Genomic DNA, 22,516 nt, shown 5'->3' on the forward strand with positions numbered 1-22,516 from the left:
TGATTTCACACAATCAATCTTCAAACAGTGGTAGCTGCAATGCAACACTTTTTTTTTTTTTTTTGCCTTGCTTGGAATACAATGGCCAGTGGTTTCATCCCAGGTATTCATGGTTTCCCCGACGATGGCTCAGCAGATAAAAAACCCACCTGCCAATGCAGGAGATGCAGGTTCAATACTTGGGTTGGGAAGATCCCCTGGAGGAGGGCATGGCAACACACTCTGGTATTCTTGCCTGGGAAATCCCATGGACAGAAGAGCCTGGTGGGTTATAGTCCATGGGGTCGCAAAGAGTCAGACACTTTGCGGCTGAGCTCATTAGTGGTTTATATTTGGCCAGCACCCACCAATTTAAGAAAAGGAAAAAATGGAATTTATTCTGCCTTGTTGCTACAAGTCTGAATTCTTTGGCTTGCAGCTGCATATTTCCAGTCTCTGTTGACAGTCTTCCTTCTGTCTCTGTCTCTTCTCTTTTTAAAGGACACCAGCGCCACTCAAGTGTGACTTTACCTTAGCTAATCACATCCACAGCAATAGTGTCCCCATGTAAGGTCACATGCACAGAGCTCAGGAGTGAGAGCTTGAACATGGCTTTCTGGGGACTTAACTCACAATAGTTTTCCTGTCCTAGACAATTAATGCGAAATGTATTTATCACATCCCAGCATCAACTTTAAGTCCAAAATATCCTTTGTCATATAATATCATATCAGTTCAGTTCAATAGCTCAGTCGTGTCTGACTCTTTGCGACCCCATGAATTGCAGCACACCAGGCCTCCCTGTCCATCACCAACTCCCGGAGTCTACCCAAACTCATGTCCATTGAGTCCGTGATGCCATCCAGCCATCTCATCCTCTATCATCCCCTTCTCCTCCTGCCCCCAATCCCTCCCAGCATCAGAGTCTTTTCCAATGAGTCAACTCTTCGCATGAGGTGGCCAAAGTATTGGAGTTTCAGCTTTAGCATCAGTCCTTCCAAAGACCACCCAGGGCTGATCTCCTTTAGAATGGACTGGTTGGATCTCCTTGCAGTCCAAGGGACTCTCAGGAGTCTTCTCCAACACCATAGTTCAAAAGCATCAATTCTTCAGTGCTCAGCTTTCTTCACAGTCCAACTCTCAGATCCATACATGACTACTGGAAAAACCATAGCCTTGACTAGACGGACCTTTGTTGGCAAAGGTGTCTCTGCTTTTGAATATGCTATCTAGGTTGGTCATAACTTTCCTTCCAAGGAGTAAGCGTCTTTAATTTCATGGCTGCAATCACCATCTGCAGTGATTTTGGAGCCCCAAAAAATAAAGTCTGACACTGTTTCCACTGTTTCCCCACGTATTTCCCATGAAGTGATGGGACCAGATGCCATGATCTTCGTTTTCTGAATGTTGAGCTTTAAGCCAACTTTTTCACTCTCTTTCACTTTCATCAAGAGGTTTTTTAGTTCCTCTTCACTTTCTGCCATAAGGGTGGTGTTATCTGCATATCTGAGGTTATTGATATTTCTCCCCGCAATCTTGATTCCAGCTTGTGCTTCTTCCAGCCCAGCGTTTCTCATGATGTACTCTGCATATAAGTTAAATAAGCAGGGTGACAATATACAGCCTTGACGTACTCCTTTTCCTATTTGGAACCAGGCATCTCAAAAAGTGTGGAAGCCTATCTTTTATAGCATGTAAGTCAGGTATGGGTGAGACACTGGCTGTGATCTCCCTTGGGTCCAAAGTCCTGTGAAACCAAACACGGGCTTGATGTGTGCTCAGTTGCTCAGTCATATTTGACTCTTCTCAACCCCATGGACTGCAGCCCGCCAGGCTCCTCTGTCCATGGGATTCTCCAGGCAAGAATACTGGAGTTGCCATTTCTTCCTCCAGGGGATCTTCTTCACCCAGGGATGGAACCCACGTCTTCTGCATCTCCTGCATTGGCAGGCAGGTTCTTAACCACTGCGGTCCCTGGGAAGCCCAATGAATTACACTGATTAATTTTTAAATGTTAAAAATCTTTGCATTTTTGAGATCAACCTAAAGTATGTGGTTAATTTCACTTCCAAATATTTTTGTTGAGAATATTTCAATTATGTTCATGAGGGTTATTGCTCTGTAGTTTTCTAATTGTACCTTAGTCTGGTTTTGGTATCAAGAGTAATGCTCATCTCACATGCTGAGTTGGGAGCTGTTCCAAAGGATTTGTGTAGGATTGGCATTGTTTCTTAAAGTTTTGGTAGAAAATTCACCATCTGGGGCCTGTAGTTCTTTGTTAAAATGACTTAACTACCAATTTTAATTATTATTTTTTAAAAGATAAAGGGCTTTTGAAAATTTCTAGTTATTTTGTGTATGTTTTGGTAATTTGAATCTTTTATCAAACTATTTGTCCATTTGTCTATTCTCTGCATCCCATTTCTATCCAGCCCATCTACTCACCTTTCAACCTGCTGTTTCAAACTAGGGCCTAATAGGGTATGAATGGGCTTCCTTGGTGGCTCAGTGGTAAAGAATCTTTCTGCCAATGCAGGAGACATGGGTTTGATCTCTGTGTCAGGAAGATCCCTCAAGAAGGAAATGGCAGCCCACTCCAGTATTCTTGCCTGGGAAATCCCATGGACAGGAAATCCCTTGTAGCCTGGTGGGCTATAGTCCTTGGGGTAACAAAGAGTTGAAAACAACTGAGTGACTTAACAACAACAGTAACAACAAGGATATAAAGATTAAGGTTTTTAGAATTTTATCTACTCATCTTCTTCCTCCCATAATGTTGCTGAGCAAGCCAGGTTAGCTGCCTATAAATTCCTGAAATCATGTCTCACTCTTCTCTTGGGTTCTGTTTTACAAAGATTATAGCACAAGGTTTTATACCATCTTTGTTTAATTTCTGTTGATTTTTGGAGCCAGTTATTTTTTTTTTAATTAAAAAATTTTTATTTTGCCAGCTTTTCTGTAACATTACCTCACTTCATCAACATCCTACCTTAAGAATGTTCTGTTCTGGTATTTTTTCCTCTTTGGTGTGTTGGCCTTCCTGCTTCATCTAGATTATAGACTAGAAGAGGACCAAGACATCTTCCTATGATTTCCATCTACTCCTCCCTATGACCCTGGAGGTCCAGTAGTACTCAGTGACTTGTAGGGTGTTGATTGATTGAAGTTATAAACTAAAAGATGAATCTCAGTTCATGATCTTTAGATTCTACTATGGTTTTTACAACACTCCCTTCCAAGGTTAAGGTTTTAGTGATTTAAAGAGGTGCAAAAACATATGGTAAACAGACTTCATATTTCATTATTTTCAGTTTTATTTCTGTTCCTATACCTTTCATCTTTTCGCATCGTAGTTGTTGGAAAAGGCAATTTCTTTCCCTATTGATTTGGTCCTTGTACATTTAGTGAGTATTGATCTCCCTGAACTCTTTGCTGCATTTCTAAGGCAGCAAAAGCTGAAGAGCTTTCTTTCATTTTATTCAAACAAGTGCTAACATACAGTTACTGTACAGAAAACAGCTAGGGTTTTCCCAGCTCTGTAGTTTGTAATTACAGTTTAGTTGCTTCTGCCATTGTTAAAGACAGCCTGTCCATCTTTCAGTTCTTTAAAACAGCATTTTTATTTACTAACTGATTGTCTACCAAGATGATTTGGTAGCCTAACATGCCTTTTTACTGTTGGAAAACTTAAGTAGAATTTCTTGTTTTAAAGTAGATTTTAAAAAATAGACATTCATTTAACATATATTTATTGTACCAGATAAGTAAAATTTAAATCTAGAATTTGATTGTTATTTGAATGATCAAGATAGGAAATATACTTTGGTTCAAATATGGGTGAGAGTAATTCACACTCTAGAGTACAATATTACTAAAGTTCACAGTTCTGAATTTTACTGCCTCATTTTCTCTTTTTTGATATAAGCTTGAGTGTGTTTCCCTGATTTTTCATTACTTTAGTTTTCTTGTTAATCAGTTCTTGATGTTTACTCCAAGGAAACCTGGCAAAATTAGACTGAATATCATACTACTTTAAATATATTTAGTTTATCTCAGTTATGTTCACCAGGAACTGTATATAGTCTAGCACTGTTTTTATTTGTTACTGGGTGGTACAAAATTTACTTAACATCTGTGAAACTTAGTTACTTTAATTGCTGCTGCTGCTGCTGCTAAGTCACTTCAGTCGTGTCCGACTCTGTGGGACCCCATAGATGGCAGCCCACCAGGCTCCCCCATCCCTGGGATTCTCCAGGCAAGAATACTGGAGTGGGTTGCCATTTCCTTCTCTGATGCATGAAAGTGAAAAGTGAAAGTGAAGTTGCTCAGTTGTGTCCGACTCTTAGCGACCCCATGGACTGCTGCCTACCAGGCTCCTCCATACATGGGATTTTCCAGGCAAGAGTACTGGAGTGGGGGTGCCATTGCCTTCTCCCGGTTACTTTAATTAGGAATACTTAATAAGTGAAGATATTGTATCAGGTGACTTTTGAAATTCCTTTAAATTATCTGATTCCAATTTTTATGTTTATGTAAATTATTACATAATTTTAATTTTGGAAAATAAACATCTGGACTCAAAAGATATTAAAAGATATAATTATGAGTGTATATATCATATGTCAGAGCTAAGACTATTGGAGATGTTTTGTTAAAATTCTAGAAATTTCAGTTCAGTTCAGTTCAGTTGCTCAGTCATGTCTGACTCTCTGTGACCCCATGAATCGCAGCACACCAGGCTTCCCTGTCCATCACCAACTCCCGGAGTCTACCCAAACCTATGTCCATCGAGTTGGTGATGCCATCCAGCCATCTCATCTCTGTCGTCCCCTTCTCCTCCTGCCCCCAGTCCTTCCCAGCATTAGGGTCTTTTCCAATGAGTCAACTCTTTGCATGAGGTGGCCAAAGTATTGGAGTTTCAGCTTCAACATCAGTCCTTCCACTGAACACCCAGGACTGATCTCCTTTAGAATGGACTGGTTGGATCTTCTTGCAGTCCAAGGGACTATCAGAGGGAGGGTATGGGGAGGGAGGAGGGAGGAGGGTTCAGGATGGGGAGCACGGGTATACCTGTGGCGGATTCATTTAGATATTTGGCAAAACTAATACAATATTGTAAAGTTTAAAAATAAAATGAAATTAAAAAAAAAAAAAAAAGAGTCTTCTCCAACACCACAGTTCAAAAGCATCAATTCTTCAGCACTGAACTTTCTTCACCATCCAACTCTCACATCCATACATGACCACTGGAAAAACCATAGCCTTGACTAGACGGACCTTTGTTGGCAAAATAATGTCTCTGCTTTTAAATATGTTATCTAGGTTGGTCATAACTTTCCTTCCAAGGAACAAGCATCTTTTAATTTCATGGCTGCAATCACCATCTTCTGGGAACTTAGGAGAACTTAAATAGTGACTCTTGGAGTCCACACATGATCAACCATGACAACTTTATTAAAGATCTTCTAGGAAATATTCTCCCAGTTACACCGTAGGAGGCAATCATTTTACTGAGTATTAAAAAATCAGCTCTAAATCCTGTGTGATAGCACTTTTCTGGAGGAGATGGAAACAGTAAGTTATGTCCATCTTGAACTCTTTCAGCTTCATGGTGACCTGGTCTTCCTAGTCTTCCGTTATATAAATTGTTGTAAGTCTCTGTGTTGTTTGTGCATGTATAGGTGGTAACTGGAAAGTTTCCATAATCACCAGTGACTTGCCAAATGCCGGGACCAGCTCACAGATTTATATTATATTGTATGGACAACATAGAAGTTCAGCCCCCATATATCTTTATGGAATGGATGGAGCCCGATTTCAGCATGGCCATGAAGACACATTTACTGTGAGTAGCAAAACTGAGTAAAACCTGATAACATAGGGATGCGTCTAGTAGGTATTAATACTTTGGAATGAATGCAGTCTGTCGAATTGGGTACCTCTTATCATAATAACATGTGTCTTGCAGAAGCTCAGTCAAAAGTAATTTGTGGCAATTTTTTTGCTCCAGTGGATTGCACGTAAGTAAAACTACGATATGGTAAGACACAATAGCTAGAGAGAAATACTGGATGACCAGCATTTGTTGTTTCTATACTCATGACCGTCAGGAGCAAGGGCTGTGCCTTTCTGTGTGAGGCTTTAACAGATAAGCCTAAAAGTCAAGGTCACAAGGGAAAAATGATAAAGGAAAGCACAGAAGTTGTTATCAAGTGATTAGGTCTTGGCTAGACCCACTGAGATCAAGATATAGGGAGAAACAGAGGTAGCAAAGATGAAGCAGGGGAGACAGCAGTGGAATTGTTTTTGTTTCAGCGCTCATGTGGGCTCAGTAGTTTTGGCATGTGGGCTTAGTTGCCAAGCAGCACATGGCATCTTAGTTCCCCCACCGGAATCAAACCCACATTTCCTGTATTGAAAGGCAGATTCTTAACCACTAAACCTCCAGGGATGTCCCCTCCACTATGTTTTTTTGTATGTTATTTTCATCCATCTCAAAATATTTTTAAATTTCCCTTGGAATTTCTTTGACTCATTCATTGCTGGAGTATGTAGTTTAATTTACATACATGTGGGGATTTTCCAGTTTTCTTTCTTGTATATATTTCTAGTTTCATTACATTATAGTTAAAAAAGGTACTCAATTGTCAAAGCCTACTTGTGACATAACATATAATCTATATTGGAGAATATTCTATGTGCATTTGAGAAAACTCTATGTTACTATTTTTTTAATTACTTATTTTTAATTGAAGGAAAATTGCTTTACAGTATTGCATTGATTCTACCAAACATCAGTATGAATCAGCCACAGGAAAACTCTGTATTCTTGCTTGTTGAAGTGGAACCTTCTGTCTGTTAGATCTAGTTGGTGTCTAATGTTGTTCAAGTCCTCTGTTTTCTTACTGATCTTCTGTTTAGTTGTTCTATAGTTATTCAAAGAAGGGAGTTATTCAAATTGTCTCTGACAATTTTTGTAGACTATTTCTTCATTCAGTTCTGTCCATTTTTGCTTCATATATTTTGGCAGTCTGTTGTTAGGTGTGTAAATTTGTATAATTCTGAGATCTTATTGATTGCTTATTCTGTCAGCATATAATATTGTAATATAAGGTTTTAAAAATGGACTTTATGAAATTACATAGAAAGAAATTCTTGTGGTTCCTTTACAGATCACGGTTGGAGACATTGGGACGCTCTTTAAGATTCGTGTTGGTCACACCAACTCTGGGCTCTCCCCTTCCTGGCACTGTAAAGAGGTAAAGCGGTACCCACACTTCCATCCTTTGCCAGATCCTTGTAAATCCTGCTTGGGAATCAGGCTTTGTACTGTGAGCTGATGAAGTCAAATCTGGGCTTTCTAGTTGGTGTATTCCTCAAGGGAGCAGTATCATGTGCCATTAATAATTTAACATCTAATTAATTGAGAGAAGCACCTCAACCAAACAGTCCTCTCACCTCTTTGCAAAGAAAACACTTGGGACTTTGTAAAAACTCACATTGCTTCTTGATACGGTTGTGCACTAAGTCGCCTCTGTCATGTCCAACTCTGCGACCCTATGGTCTGTAGCCTGCCAGACTCCTTTGTCCATGGTATTTTCCAGGCAAGAATGCTGGAGCAGGTTGCCATGCCCTCCTCCAGGGGATCTTCCCCACCCAGGGATTGAACCCACATCTCTTACATCTCCTGCATTGGCGGGTGCGTTCTTTACCACTAGCGCCATCTGGTTGTAATAGTGATGGAAACATGACTTGGTGGATGTTATCTGCTTCAGAAGAGTTGTAAAAATAGTTCATTTCCCTTGGTGAAATAATAATCTACTAGACTGGAATGCCACCCCTCAAATTTAGTCTACTCATGCTAATTGACATAATGTTCCCTGAGTACTTTCAGGAGCAAAATAAGGCTTAAATTTTCTACATTGTTCAGAATTAAAAATTTTACTTATTCCAGTGACTGCAGAAATGCACCTCTTTAATACTGGAAGTCACACAACTTGTCATCCATTTTTATATATGTTGTATCTACATCTTTTGTCATTTGAGAATAAATAATCTTTAAGCAAGTTCTCAAAAGGTAAAGAACACCCAGTCAAACCCCTGATATTCTTGGCAAACTTCTTCTACAGTTTTATAATATATGAGAAAGTTAATGAAAAATTCATGGAAGATGAGTAAATATCTTTTATTTCATTAGCATAAGTATATATTTATTAATAATGCCATTCTTTTACATTAAAGACACAAAAGATCCCGAAGAACAATGCAAAAATGAAATTTACTTTATGAAAACACAGAGTGTAGAAGTCAGATTTCAAAATTCAGGATTACTGCCTGGCTTCTATATAAGATACTTTTCTCTTTTATGCTATTTAGAGCTTTTAAAGTATGGTATTCACATTAATATGTAAATGATTATATATGATAATAATACTACTATCTTTTATTTTTCTCTCCTAGTGAGCTAAACTAATTTATGAAAGTGATCACTAACTCATTTGGTTAATAACCAATAAGCAATATTATGTGGATTATGAAGCTGGGATGCTTAGACAGTGGTTAGGTGATCTGAAAAAGTTATTTAATATTGCCAACGAAAAACAAAAGCGTCAGGCTGAAAGTTTTTAGTGTCTTTCTGTCTAGGGCGATTCCTCTCTCATTGCAAGGCCACATGTTTGCCTGAGGTTTACCTCACCCGTCCTTCAGCACCAGTGACGAGGAGATGTTCTTGATCCAAGGTCTTATCCTGAGTATATAACACACTTACATAACTAGCAAATCAAGGTGTTAGATAATGGGTAGAGGATTTTCTGTTGAATTTTTATAGTATGGTTTAGAAGTTTGAAATTTGAATTTTTAAGTAAGCTAACTTGTGCCTATAACTTGAAGGGATTTGAATGAAAACACATAGCCCTTATAGCAATAATGATACATGTCCACAGCCCATAAAATAATCATGTTGCTTTTCTGAACTTCCATCTTGTTTCTTACAGTTTATTTAAGGAAGGTTACAAAATAAAGCATTTCAAATTGTAATTGATTTTGTATTTCTCAAATGGTCTTCCTTGGACTGTTAATTAAAAACCTGACCAAATAGTGGTGGCAGAAGGGAATGGATTCTGTTTTTGGGGAGCCTTGCTCAAAGTGTGATGGGATTTTATGAATGCAGGTTTCTGGGGTTTACCAGGGCCCACGGAGACAATAGGTTTAGGAATCAACAATCTACCTTTATTACAACGTGATTTTCTAAGCACATTAAAGTTGAAAATCTCTGATTTAAGGCATTTTAAAGATGGTAAGATTAATTTAACAGATAAAACAAGAGCTCATTGAGGCTTTTAAAAGAATAATAGTACCCTACTTATCAAAGGCTAGATTTTAGAATCAGAAAACGTATTTCTACTTTTCAATGATTTGGGGCATTCATCTGATCCTACCAGAATTTATTAACATCTTTGTTTAAGTCCAAGATGAATAGATTAGATAAAATATGGTATGCTGCTGTTGCTGCTAAGTCACTTCAGTCGTGTCTGACACTGTGAGACCCCATAGATGGCAGCCCATGATGCTCCCCTGTCCCTGGGATTCTCCAGGCAAGAACACTGGAGTGGGTTGCCATTTCCTTCTCCAATGCATGAAAGTGAAAGTGATGTCGCTCAGGCGTGTCTGACTCCTAGTGACCACATGGACTGCAGCCTACTAGGCTCCTCTGTCCATGGGATTTGCCAGGCAAGAGTACTGGAGTGGGGTGCCATTGCCTTCTCTAAAATATGGTATAGAAAGTGTTAGTCTCTCATTTGTGTCTGACTGTTTACTACCTCATGGACTGTAGCTTGCCAGGCTCCTCTGTCCATGGAATTTTCCAGGCAAGAATACTGGCATGAGTAGTCATTCCCTTCTCCAGGGGATCTTCCTGACCCAGGGGCTCAACCTGGGTCTCTTGTATTGCAGGCAGAGTCTTTACCATCTGAGCCACCAGGGAAGCCCTAACATGGTATAATAGATACCCAAATAAAGAATGATACTTTGAATATCTGTAATTGCTAGGAACCCAAAAAAGGAACTATTTCGGTCTGAATCTGTAGTGCATGAAATCTAAGCTCATGCTAGTGTTTTAGAAGATCTTTAAAATTAAACTTTAAAAAACTTTAAAATTAAAAAAAAAAAAGTCATTACTAAGAGGTTGGAACAAGGAAGTAATAGATTTTTTAAAATTGTAATTATCTTTCCAAATAGGAAAATATGGATGACGCTTAGAAAATTTAGGAGGAAATTGGCATGTTTGGCATTTCAATACAGAGAAATAAGAAATTGAAAAATTTCAAATTAGAGAAAAGAAATGCCATTGTACTTGAGATAGCAATAGAAGAAATTAGCACTTTTCTTGTCAACTGTTCAACAGCTTTTGCTAAAAGAAAGTTGAAAGCCTTCTTCAGTGTCAGGCTTGGACACAAAATTGTATTTGACTCTTTGATAACGTATTATGTTCTTTAGAAGTCATGCTGTTTCTGTTATAGATAAAATTGTGGGACCTGAATGCTGGAAGACAGTTTCACATACCTGTTCAACGATGGTTGGCACGAGATCAAGAGGATGGGGAAGTCTGTAGAGAATTTCCTGTTTTGAACAAGGGGCAGCCCATCCTTCCAGGTAGGGCAGATCCACGCCAGGTAGCACGAATAACACTTGCTTGCCTAAATGTTGAAGGACAGGGAAGCTCAACACATGTTGAGTAAATAAATAAGTGAATGATTAAGAAACTGCTTACTTCTCACAAATTGCCTCTGCAGGAATGACAGCTGCATCTAAATATTTTTTAGTTGTTTCATGTACTGGCATTCAGGAATATGTTCTTGTCAACAGTTAAGCCTGTAGGAAGGTCAGCTGAAATGCTTCTTAATCAAAAAAAGAACATTTATTCTTAGAAGGTCATGAGAGAATTGAATGTCCAATGAAGTTATTCCTGGGCTGAAAACTACAAGTCAATGTATGCTTTGCTTATCAGGCTCAGCCTTATTTTTGAAAATTTATTTATTTGATTTGGAAATGAAAACAGGATGGCTCAATGACTTTCTGAGCATTTGGCCAAAAGCAGGGGTGTGATCAGGACTTGTGTAAAGTGGATGAGAAATAGGATGTGTTTAGAGTTTGACAGTCACTGCTCATGGCCACATGAATTCAGGGTGATTCTGTCCATAATATATGTTTGCTCTTGTGTCTGCTGGCTTCTGCTTTGGAGGAGAACAGGAAAAGGGTTTAAGAGAATTATTAGATGGGCAATTGATAAAAACAGATTTTTCTCCAGTTCAGAACATTTTCTATTAAAAATATGATATCTTAATTTTCTAAAGAAATAAATGATTATAAGTATTATGTGAAGTTGAAGAAGAGCTCCACAATGTCATAGAAGCTAATATTAGGTTTAGGTATATAATAACTTGGATTTCCCTGGTGGTCAGACAGTGAAGAATCTGTCTGCAATGTGGGAGACCTGGGTTTGATCCCTGGGTCAGAAAGATCCCCTGCAGAAGGAAATGGCAACTCACTCCAGTATTCTTGCCAGGAAAATTCTATGGATAGAGATGTTTGGTGGGTTCCAGCCCACGGGGTTGCAAAGAGTTGGACATGACTGAGTAAGTAACACTTTTCACATAATAACTTGTGTAACTTAATAGGGAGCATGAGTCGCTGAAAAATTTGCAGAGGCTGATAATTCCTTTGTGGTTTTTAAATATGGTGTAATGAACTCTTTGTTAAGTTTCTGAAGTTAAAATATTTTTGAAAAGATATGAATAGTTCTGTTTGCTGAAAAGTGAAAGCTTGTGTGAGCCTTGTTCTCACCGTTCATAAGCCTTTCCCTCAATACTTTTGAGTATTCTTCTCAACACTCTTCCTCATCAGCCCACCCTTCACCTGGCGGGGGAGACATTTGCCAGGTGCCCTGTCCTACCCACTGTTAGTAATGATGCAGAGGTCACGTCTGCTTCTTCATCTCTCATTTTAATTGTAAAATTGCTCAAAGGAGGCATATTCTGCAAATACATACTGGTTTCCCTTGCCTTCCCTACAGTAATTGTTGTGTGTGTGCTAAGTTGCTTCAGTTGTGTCTTACTCTGCGTGACCTTATGGACTATAGCCTGCTAAGCTCCTCTTTCCATGGGATTCTTCAGGCAAGAATACTGGATTGCCATTTACTTCTCCAGGGGATCTTCCTGACCCAGGGATTGATATATATACATACATATGTATCAATATAATATGCATATATATTTTTTATTGTGGTAACAAATGCATAACATTAAATTTACTGTCTTAAACATTTGAAAATGTACATTTTGGTAAGTATATTCACATTGTTGTGCAACAGATCTCTAGAACTCTTTCATCTTACAAAGCTGAAATTCTGTTTCTCCTTCTGAGAGTTTGGGCAGATTGTGTTTTTCAAGGAATTATTTCACTTCATCTAGGTTATCAAATTTGTGGAAATAGAATTTTCCATGATGTTCTTTTATTATCATTTAAAACTTCCACAGGATCTGTAGTGGTTCTCCCTGTTTCATTTCTAATATTTGTAACTCGTGTCCTCTCTCTTTTTTTGCTTAGTTAGCCTGGATTGAGGCTTATCAATTTTATTGATCTTTTCAAAGAACCAGCTTTTGGTTTCATTGATTTTTTTCCTATTGATTTACTGTTTTCAGTTTCATTGATTTCTGCTCTAAGTCTTATTTCTTTTCTTCTTGCTTCCTTTGGATTTAATTTGTTCTTCTTTTTCTAGTTTCCAAAACTTATATGATTAATTTTAGATATTTTTTTCTAATGTATGCATTTAATGCTGTAATTTTCTGTAAGCATTGGTTTTTTCTGCATCCCACAAATTTTGATAAGTTGTATTTTCATTTTCACTTAGTTCAGAACATTTAAAAATTTCTCCTGAGAGTTCTTCTTTGACCCATGTGTTATTTAGAAGTGTGTTATTTAGTCTCCATATGTTATGGGATTGTCTAGTTATCTTTCTGTTATTGATTTCTAGTTTTAATTCCACTGTGGTCTGAGAGCAGACAATGTTATGATTTCTGTTCTAAGTTTGTTAGGTGTGTTTTATGGCCCAGACTGAGGTCTATCCTGGTGACTATCCTGTGTGAGCTCGGGAAGAATGTATATTCTGCTGTTGTTGTATGAAATAATCTATTGATGTGTATTATAAACTATTGATCAGTAGTGTTATTGGGTTCACCTATGTCCTTACTCATTTTCTGCCCATGGGATCTGTCCATTTCTGAGAGAGAAGTGTTGAAGGCTCCAGTATGGTAGTGGACATATCTCTTTCTCCCTGCAGTTCTATCAGTTTTACCTTATATAGCTTGATGCTCTGTTAGGATTATCACTATCTATCGTAACATTAAGGATTATCATGTCTTCTTGGGGAATCGACCCTTTTATTATTATGAAATGCTCTATTCCTGATAGCCCTTCCTGTTTGACATGTGCTCTATTTGAAATTAATACAACTACTCCTGTTTTCTTTAGATTAGTGTTAGCAGGCTATATTTTCTCCATCAATTTACTTTTTTTTTTAAATTTTATTTTCTTTTTCAACTTTACATAATTGTATTAGTTTTGCCAAATATCAAAATGAATCCGCCACAGGTATACATGTGTTCCCCATCTTGAACCCTCCTCCCTCCTCCCTCCCCATACCATCCCTCTGGGTCGTCCCAGTGCACTAGCCCCAAGCATCCAGTATCGTGCATCGAACCTGGACCGGAAACTCATTTCACACATGATATTCTACATGTTTCAATGCCATTCTCCCAAACCTTCCCACCCTCTCCCTCTCCCATAGAGTCCATAAGACTGTTCTACACATCAGTGTCTCTTTTGCTGTCTCGTACACAGGGTTATTGTTACCATCCTTCTAAATTCCATATATATGCGTTAGTATACTGTATCGGTGTTTTTCTTTCTGGCCTACTTCACTCTGTATAATAGGCTCCAGTTTCATCCACCTCATTAGAACTGACCCAAATGTATTCTTTTTAATGGCTGAGTAATACTCCATTGTGTATATGTACCATAACTTTCTTATCCATTCATCTGCTGATGGACATCTAGGTTGCTTCCATGTCCTGGCTATTATAAACAGTGCTGCGATGAACATTGGGGTACATGTGTCTCTTTCCCTTCTGGTTTCCTCAGTGTGTATGCCCAGCAGTGGGATTGCTGGATCATAAGGCAGTTCTATTTCCAGTTTTTTAAGGAATCTCCACACTGTTCTCCATAGTGGCTGTACTAGTTTGCCTTAATTTACGAGTATATTTACTTTTAAACTGGTTTTCTTGTAGACGACATATGTGTGTGTGTACTAAGTCGCTTCAGTCATGTCCATCTCTGTGTGACCTCATGGACTGTAGCCTACCAGGCTCCTCTGTCCTTGGGATTCTCTAGGCAAGAATACTGGAGTGGGTTCCCATGTCCTCCTACAGGGGATCTTCCTGACCCAGGATCAAACCCACATCTCTTACATCTCCTACATTGGCAGGTGGGTCCTTTACCACTAGCGCTACCTGGGAAGCCCAAACAACATATAGTTGAGTCTTATTTTTGGATCCACTCTGACAATCTCTGTTGTTTAACTGGTTTTTAAAAATCATGATGTTCAAAGTGGTTATTGATATAATCAGATTAATACCTACTGTATTTGCTACTGTTTTTGTTACTCTTATTCTTTATTCCTATTTTTATCTTTTACTCTTTTTCTGTCTTTTGTGACTTCAAGTGAACATTCAATTGAGAAGCTCATTCTATTTCTCTCTTTTTTTTTTTTAGCATATCTGTGACACTTTAAAAAAAAAACTTTATTTAGTGGTTGCCCTAGAGCTTACAAATATACATTTACAGCTAATCCAAGACCACTTCAAATCACACTACATGTTTTCATGAGTAGTATGAATCAGGACCGGAAGCTGACTATGAATTGGTCTACCAGGAGCAGACCAGGAGCTGACTATGGCTCAGATCATGAACTCCTTATTGCAAAATTCAGACTTAAATTGAAGAAAGTAGGGAAAACCTCTAGACCATTCAAGTATGACCTAAATAAAATCCCTTATGACTATACAGTGGAAGTGACAAATAGATTCAAGGGATTAGATCTGATAGAGTGCCTGAAGAACTATGGATGGAGATTCATTACATTGTACAGGAGACAGTGATCAAGACCATCCCCAAGAAAAAGAACTGGCAAAAAGCAAAATGATTGTCTGAGGAGTCTGAGGAGGCCTTACAAAGAGCTGAGAAAAGAAGAAAAGCTAAAGGCAAAGGAGAAAAGGAAAAATATACCTTTTGAACTTTGAATGCAGAGTTCCAAAGAATAGCAAGGAGAGATAAGAAAGCCTTCCTCAGTGAGCAATGCAAAGAAATAGAGGAAAACAGAATGGGAAAGACTAGAGATCTCTTCAAGAAAATTAGAGATACCAAGGGAATATTTCATGAACAGATGGTTACGATAAAGGACAGAAATGGTATGGACCTAAAAGAAGCAAAATATATTAAGAAGTGGTGGCAAGAATACACAGAAGAACTATACAAAAAAGATCTTCATGATCCAGATAATCATATTGGTGTGATCACTTGCCTAGAGCCAGACACCTTGGAATGCAAAGTCAAGTGGGCCTTAGGAAGCATCACTACAAACAAAGCTAGTGGAGGTGATGGAATTCTAGTTGAGCTATTTCAGATCTTAAAGATGATGCTGTGAAAGTGCTGCACTCAATATGCCAGCAAATTTGGAATACTCAGCAGTGGCATCAGGACTGGAAAAGGTCAATTTTCATTCCAATCCCAAAGAAGAGCAATGCCAAAGAGTGTTTAAACTACTGCACAATTGCACTCACCTCACATGCTAGCAAAGTAATGCTAAAATCCTCCAAGCCAGGCTTCAACAGTAGGTGAACTGTGAACTTCCAGATACAAGCTGGATTTGGAAAAGACAGAGGAACCAGAGATCAAATTGCCAACATCCATTGGATCACTGAAAAAGTAAGAGAGTTCCAGAAAAACACCTGCTTTATGACTACACCAAAGCCTTTGACTGTGTGACTCACAAGAAACTGTGGAACATTCTTAAAGAGATGGGAATACCAGACCACCTTACCTGCCTCCTGAGAAATCTGTATGCAGGTCAAGAAGCAACAGTTAGAACCAGATATAGAAAAACAGACTGATTCCAAATCAAGAAAGGAGTACATCAAGACTGTATATTGTCACCCTGCTTATTTAACTTATATGCAGAGTACATCATGCGAAATGCCAGGCTGGAATCAAGATTGCTGGGAGAAATATCAATAACCTCAGATATGCAGATGACACCACCCTTATGGCAGAAAGCAAAGAAGAACTAAAGAGCCTCTTGATGAAAGTGAAAGAGGAGAGTGAAAAAGTTGTTTTAAAACTCACCATTGGGGGTGGTCCTAAGATGGTGGAGGAATAGGATGGGCAGACCACTTTCTCCCTCACAAATTCATCAAAAGAACATTTGAACGCTGAGTAAATTCCACAAAACAACTTCTGAATGCTGGCAGACATCAGGCACCCAGAAAAGCAGCCCATTGTCTTCAAAAGGAGGTAGGAAAAAATATAAAAGATAAAGAGATAAAGATAAGGATAGAGAGGCAAAAGAGGTAGGGATGGAGCTCCATCCTGGGAAGGGAGTCTTAAAAAAGAGAGGTTTCCAAATACCAGGAAACACTCTCACTGCTGAGTCTGTGGCGAGCCTTGGAACCTCAGAGGGCAACATAACTGGGAGGAAAAATAAATAAGTAATTAAACCCCACAGATTACGTGCCAACTGTGACTCCCAGTAGAGAAGCAGTGCAGACTCCTGTACCCGCCACTAGCAAGTGGGGGCTGGGCAGAGAGGTGCAGGCTGCATTGCTTAGAGTAAGGACAAGGCCTGAATGCCCCCGAGGGCAATCTGAGGGAACTTATTGAGATAGCAAACCAGACTGTGGGATAGCTACCTCAAGCCCTAACCTGAGACACCACCAGGCCTGCTCACAGAACAAAGTACTGAGCAGAGCTAGCTGGCTGCAGACCAGCCCATCCCCTTCCAGACACAGGCAGGCAGGGCAGCCAGAGCCGGAAGGGGGCAATTGCAGCTCCAGAGAGGCATCATCTAACAAACTGCAAGCAGGCTTCGTTGCTAACCAAGACTTGGGATTCTGGATGGTCAACATCCACCTGAGAAGGTGTGCCGGTTGTACACCCAGAAAACCAAGTGGCAGGGATGGGGGAGGCGATAAATTGCAGTGACCATGCTCGCCAAACACCTGGTCATCTGAGCTGTTCGGACCTGGGAAGGGCACAAAACGCAGGCCCAACCGAGTCTGCACCTTTGAGGACTACCTGAGTGCCTGAACCCGAGTTGCTTAGACCTGGGAAGTGCATACAACCCAGGGCTCAGACAGTTCCCAGCAGAGCAACCTAGAGCCTAAGCAGTGTAGACAGGGAGAGCACACACGCCATGAGTGGGGGCAAACCCAGTGTGGCTGAGACACTGTGAGGACTCCCCACGGATGGCAGTGATATTTGTTTGCAGTGAACCTCCCTCCCCACAGCAAGACTGAACAAGGGAGCCTAAAAAAGTGTCTGCCACTGCCCCCTTGTGTCAGGGCGGAAATTAAACACTGAAGAGACCAGCAAACATAGGAAGCTAAAACAAACAGGAAACCGCCTTGGAAGTGACAGGTGCAATAGATTAAAACCCTGTAGTTAGCACTGACTACATAGGAAGGGGCCTATAGATCTTGAGAAGTATAAGCCGGATCAAGGAACTATCTGAAAGTGAAGTATAGATGGAGAAGTCTTGAGGCTACTGTAAGAATAAGACTGAAAACCAGAGGCAGGAGGTGTAAGTCTAAATCCTGAGAACACCAGAGAACTTCTGACTCCAGGGAACATTAATTGATAGAAGCTCATCAAATGCCTCCATATCTACACTGAAACCAAGCACCACCCAAGGGCCAACAAGTTCCAGAGCAAGACATACCACGCAAATTCTCCAGCAACACAGGAACATAGCCCTGAGCTTCAATATACAGGCTGCCCAAAGTCACTCCAAACCCACTGACATCTCATAACTCATTACTAGACACTTCATTGCACTCCAGAGAGAAGAAATCCAGCTCCACCCACCAGAACACCAACACAAGCTTCCCTAACCAGGAAAGCTTGACAAGCCACCTGTCCAACCCCACCCACAGTGAGGAAACTCCACAATAAAGAGAACTTGACAAACTGCCAGAATACAGAAAGGCCACCCCGAACACAGCAATATAAATAAGATGAAGAGGCAGAGAAATACAGAGCAGATAAAGGAACAGGATAAATGCCCACCAAACCAAACAAAAGAGGAAGAGATGGGAATCTATCTGATAAAGAACTCCGAATAATGATAGTGAAAATGATCCAAAATCTTGAAAACAAAATGGAGTTACAGATAAATAGCCTGGAGACAAGGATTGAGAAGATGCAAGAAAGGTTTAACAAGGACCTAGAAGAAATAAAAAAGAGTCAATATATAATGAACAATGCAATAAATGAGATCAAAAACACTCTGGAGGGAACCAACAGTAGAATAATGGAGGCAGAAGATAGGATACATGAGGTAGAAGATAGAATGGTAGAAATAAATGAAACAGAGAGGAAAAAAGAAAAATGAATTAAAAGAAATGAGGACAACCTCAGAGACCTCTGGGACAATGTTAAATGCCCCAATATTCGAATCATAGGAGTCCCAGAAGAAGAAGACAAAAAGAAAGAGCATGAGAAAATATTTGAGGCAATAATAGTTGAAAACTTCCCTAAAATGGGGAACGAAATAATCACCCAAGTTCAAGAAACCCAGAGAGTCCCAAACAGGATAAACCCAAGGCGAAACACCCCAAGACACATATTAATCAAATTAACAAAGATCAAACACAAAGAACAAATATTAAAAGCAGCAAGGGAAAAACAACAAATAACACACAAGGGGATTCCCATAAGGATAACAGCTGATCTTTCAATAGAAACTCTTCAGGCCAGGAGGGAATGGCAGGACATACTTAAAGTGATGAAAGAAAATAGCCTACAGCCCAGATTACTGTACCCAGCAAGGATCTCATTCAAATATGAAGGAGAAATCAAAAGCTTTACAGACAAGCAAAAGCTGAGAGAATTCAGTACCACCAAACCAGCTCTCCAACAAATGCTAAAGGATCTTCTCTAGATAGGAAACACAGAAAGGGTGTATAAACTCGAACCCAAAACAACAAAATAAATGGCAATGGGATCATACTTATCAATAATTACATTAAATGTAAATGGGTTGAATGCCCCAACCAAAAGACAGACTGGCTGAATGGATACAAAAACAAGACCCCTATATATGTTGTCTACAAGAGACCCACCTCAAAACAAGGGACACATACAGACTGAAAGTGAAGGGCTGGAAAAAGATATTCCATACAAATAGAGACCAGAAGAAAGCAGGAGTAGCAATACTCATAGCAGATAAAATAGACTTTAATACAAAGGCTGTGAAAAGAGACAAAGAAGGACACTACATAATGATCAAAGGATCAATCCAAGAAGAAGATATAACAATTATAAATATATATGCACCCAACATAGGAGCACCACAATATGTAAGACAAATGCTAACAAGTATGAAGGGGAAATTAACAATAACACAATAATAGTTGGAGACTTTAATACCCCACTTACACCTATAGATAGATCAACTAAACAGAAAATTAACAAGGAAATACAAACTTTAAATGATACAATAGACCAGTTAGACCTAATTGCTATCTATACGACATTTCACCCCAAAACAATGAATTTCACCTTTTTCTCAAGCATACACGGAACTTTCTCCAGGATATATCACATCTTGGGCCATAAATCTAGCCTTGGTAAATTAAAAAAAAATTGAAATCATTCCAAGCATCTTTTCTGACCACAATGTAGTAAGATTAGATCTTAATTACAGGAGAAAAACTATTAAAAATTCCAACATATGGAGGCTGAACAACATGCTGCTGAATAACCAATAAATCACAGAAGAAATCAAAATATGCATAGAAACAAATGAAAATGAAAACACAACAACCCAAAACCTGTGGGACACTGTAAAAGCAGTGCTAAGGGGAAGGTTCATAGCAATACAGGCATACCTCAAGAAACAAGAAAAAAGTCAAATAAATAACCTAATGCTACACATAATGCAAGTAGAAAAGGAAGAAATGAAGAAGCCCAGGGTTAGTAGAAGGAAAGAAATCTTTAAAATTAGGACAGAAATAAATGCAAAAGAAACAAAAGAGACCATAGCAAAAATCAACAAAGCCAAAAGCTGGTTCTTTGAGAGGATAAATAAAATTGACAAACCATTAGCCAGACTCATCAAGAAACAAAGGGAGAAAAATCAAATCAATAAAATTAGAAATGAAAATGGAGAGATCACAACAGACAACACAGAAATACAAAGGATCATAAGAGACTACTATCAGCAATTATATACCAATAAAATGGACAATCTTGGAAGAAATGGGCAAAATCTTAGAAAAGTACAACTTTCCAACACTGAACCAGGAAGAATAGAAAATCTTAACAGACCCATCACAAGCACAGAAATTGAAACTGTAATCAGAAATCTTCCAGCAAACAAAAGCCCAGGTCCAGAAAGCTTCACAGCTGAATTCTACTAAAAATTTAGAGAAGAGCTAACACCCATCCTACTGAAACCCTTCCAGAAAATTTCAGAGGAAGGTAAACTTCCGAACTCATTCTATGAGGCCACCATAACCCTAATACCAAAACGTAACAAAGATGCCACAAAAAAAGAAAACTACAGGCCAATATCACTGATGAACATAGGTGCAAAAATCCTTAACAAAATTCTAGCAATCAGAATCCAACAACACATTAAAAAGATCATACACCATGACCAAGTGGGCTTTATCCCAGGGATGCAAGGATTCTTCAATATCCGCAAATCAATCAATGTAATACACATTAACAAATTGAAAAATAAAAGCCATATGATTATCTCAATAGATGCAGAGAAAGCCTTTGACAAAATTCAACATCCATTTATGATAAAAACCCTCCAGAAAGCAGGAATAGAAGGAACATACCTCAATATAATAAAAGTTATATATGACAAACCCACAGCAAACTTTATCCTCAATGGTGAAAAACTGAAAGCATTTCCCCTAAAGTCAGGAACAAGACAAGGGTGCCCACTCTCACCACTACTATTCAATATAGTTTTGGAAGTTTTAGCCACAGCAATCAGAGCAGAAAAAGAAATAAAAGGAATCCAAATTGGAAAAGAAGAAGTAAAACTCTCACTGTTTGCAGATGACATCATCCTCTACATAGAAAACCCTAAAGACTCCATCAGAAAATTACTAGAGCTAATCAATGACTATAGTAAAGTTGCAGGGTATAAAATCAACACACAGAAATCCCTTGCATACCTATACCCTAATAATGAAAAAATAGAGAAATTAAGGAAACAATTTAATTCACCATTGCAAGGAAAAGAATAAAATACTTAGGAATATATCCACCTAAAGAAACTAAAGACCTATATATACAAAACTATAAAACACTGGTGAAAGAAATCAAAGAGGACACTAATAGATGGAGAAATATACCATGTTCATGGATTGGAAGAATCAATATAGTGAAAATGAGTATACTACCTAAAGCAATTTATAGATTCAATGCAATCTCTATCAAGCTACCAACGGTATTTTTCACAGAGCTAGAACAAATAATTTCACAATTTGTATTGAAATACAAAAAACCTCGAATAACCAAAGCAATCTTGAGAAAGAAGAATGGAACTGGAGGAATCAACCTGCCTGACTTCAGGCTCTACTACAAAGCCACAGTCATCAAGACAGTATGGTACTGGCACAAAGACAGAAATATAGATCAATGGAACAAAATAGAAAGCCCAGAGATAAATCCATGCACCTATGGACACCTTATCTTTGACAAAGGAGGCAAGAATATACTATGGAGAAAAGACAATCTCTTTAACAAGTGGTGCTGGGAAAACTGGTCAACCACTTGTAAAAGAATGAAACTAGAACACTTTCTAACACCATACACAAAATTAAACTCAAAATGGATTAAAGATCTAAATGTAAGACCAGAAACTATAAAACTTTTAGAGGATAACACAGGCAAAACACTCTTCGACATAAATCACAGCAGGATCCTCTATGACCCACCTCCCAGAATATTGGAAATAAAAGCAAAAATAAACAAATGAGACCTAATTAAACTTAAAAGCTTTTGCACAATGAAGGAAACTATAAGCAAGGTGAAAAGACAGCCTTCAGAATGGGAGAAAATAATAACAAATGAAGCAACTGGCAAAGAATTAATCTCAAAAATATACAAGCAACTCCTGCAGCTCAATTCCAGAAAAATAAATGACCCAATCAAAAAATGGGCCAAAGAACTAAACAGACATTTCTCC

The 22,516-nt window shown here is 38.7% G+C and overlaps 1 protein-coding gene across 10 annotated transcripts in view; it reads left to right on the forward strand.

Annotated features, from left to right (window-relative positions):
• Positions 1 to 22,516, forward strand: part of RP1 (RP1 axonemal microtubule associated) — a 105,131-nt gene that overhangs the window by 15,421 nt on the left and 67,194 nt on the right. For 5 of the 10 annotated variants that reach the window (XM_055546007.1, XM_055546005.1, XM_055546008.1 and 2 more), the window contains exons 3-5: positions 5,661 to 5,824; positions 7,152 to 7,238; positions 10,497 to 10,629. The exons of 1 other annotated variant lie outside the window; for it this stretch is intronic. In XM_055546007.1, coding sequence (XP_055401982.1) covers positions 5,661 to 5,824; positions 7,152 to 7,238; positions 10,497 to 10,629 — 384 coding nt within the window. Of the gene's footprint in view, positions 1 to 5,660; positions 5,825 to 7,151; positions 7,239 to 10,496; positions 10,630 to 14,805; positions 15,260 to 22,516 lie in introns of those variants that run through there. 4 more of the 10 variants (XM_055546011.1, XR_008702147.1, XM_055546012.1 and 1 more) reach the window with 4 other exon arrangements.

The sequence above is a fragment of the Bubalus kerabau genome, chromosome 14, assembly GCF_029407905.1.
Source record: "Bubalus kerabau isolate K-KA32 ecotype Philippines breed swamp buffalo chromosome 14, PCC_UOA_SB_1v2, whole genome shotgun sequence".
Lineage (NCBI taxonomy): Eukaryota > Metazoa > Chordata > Mammalia > Artiodactyla > Bovidae > Bubalus > Bubalus kerabau.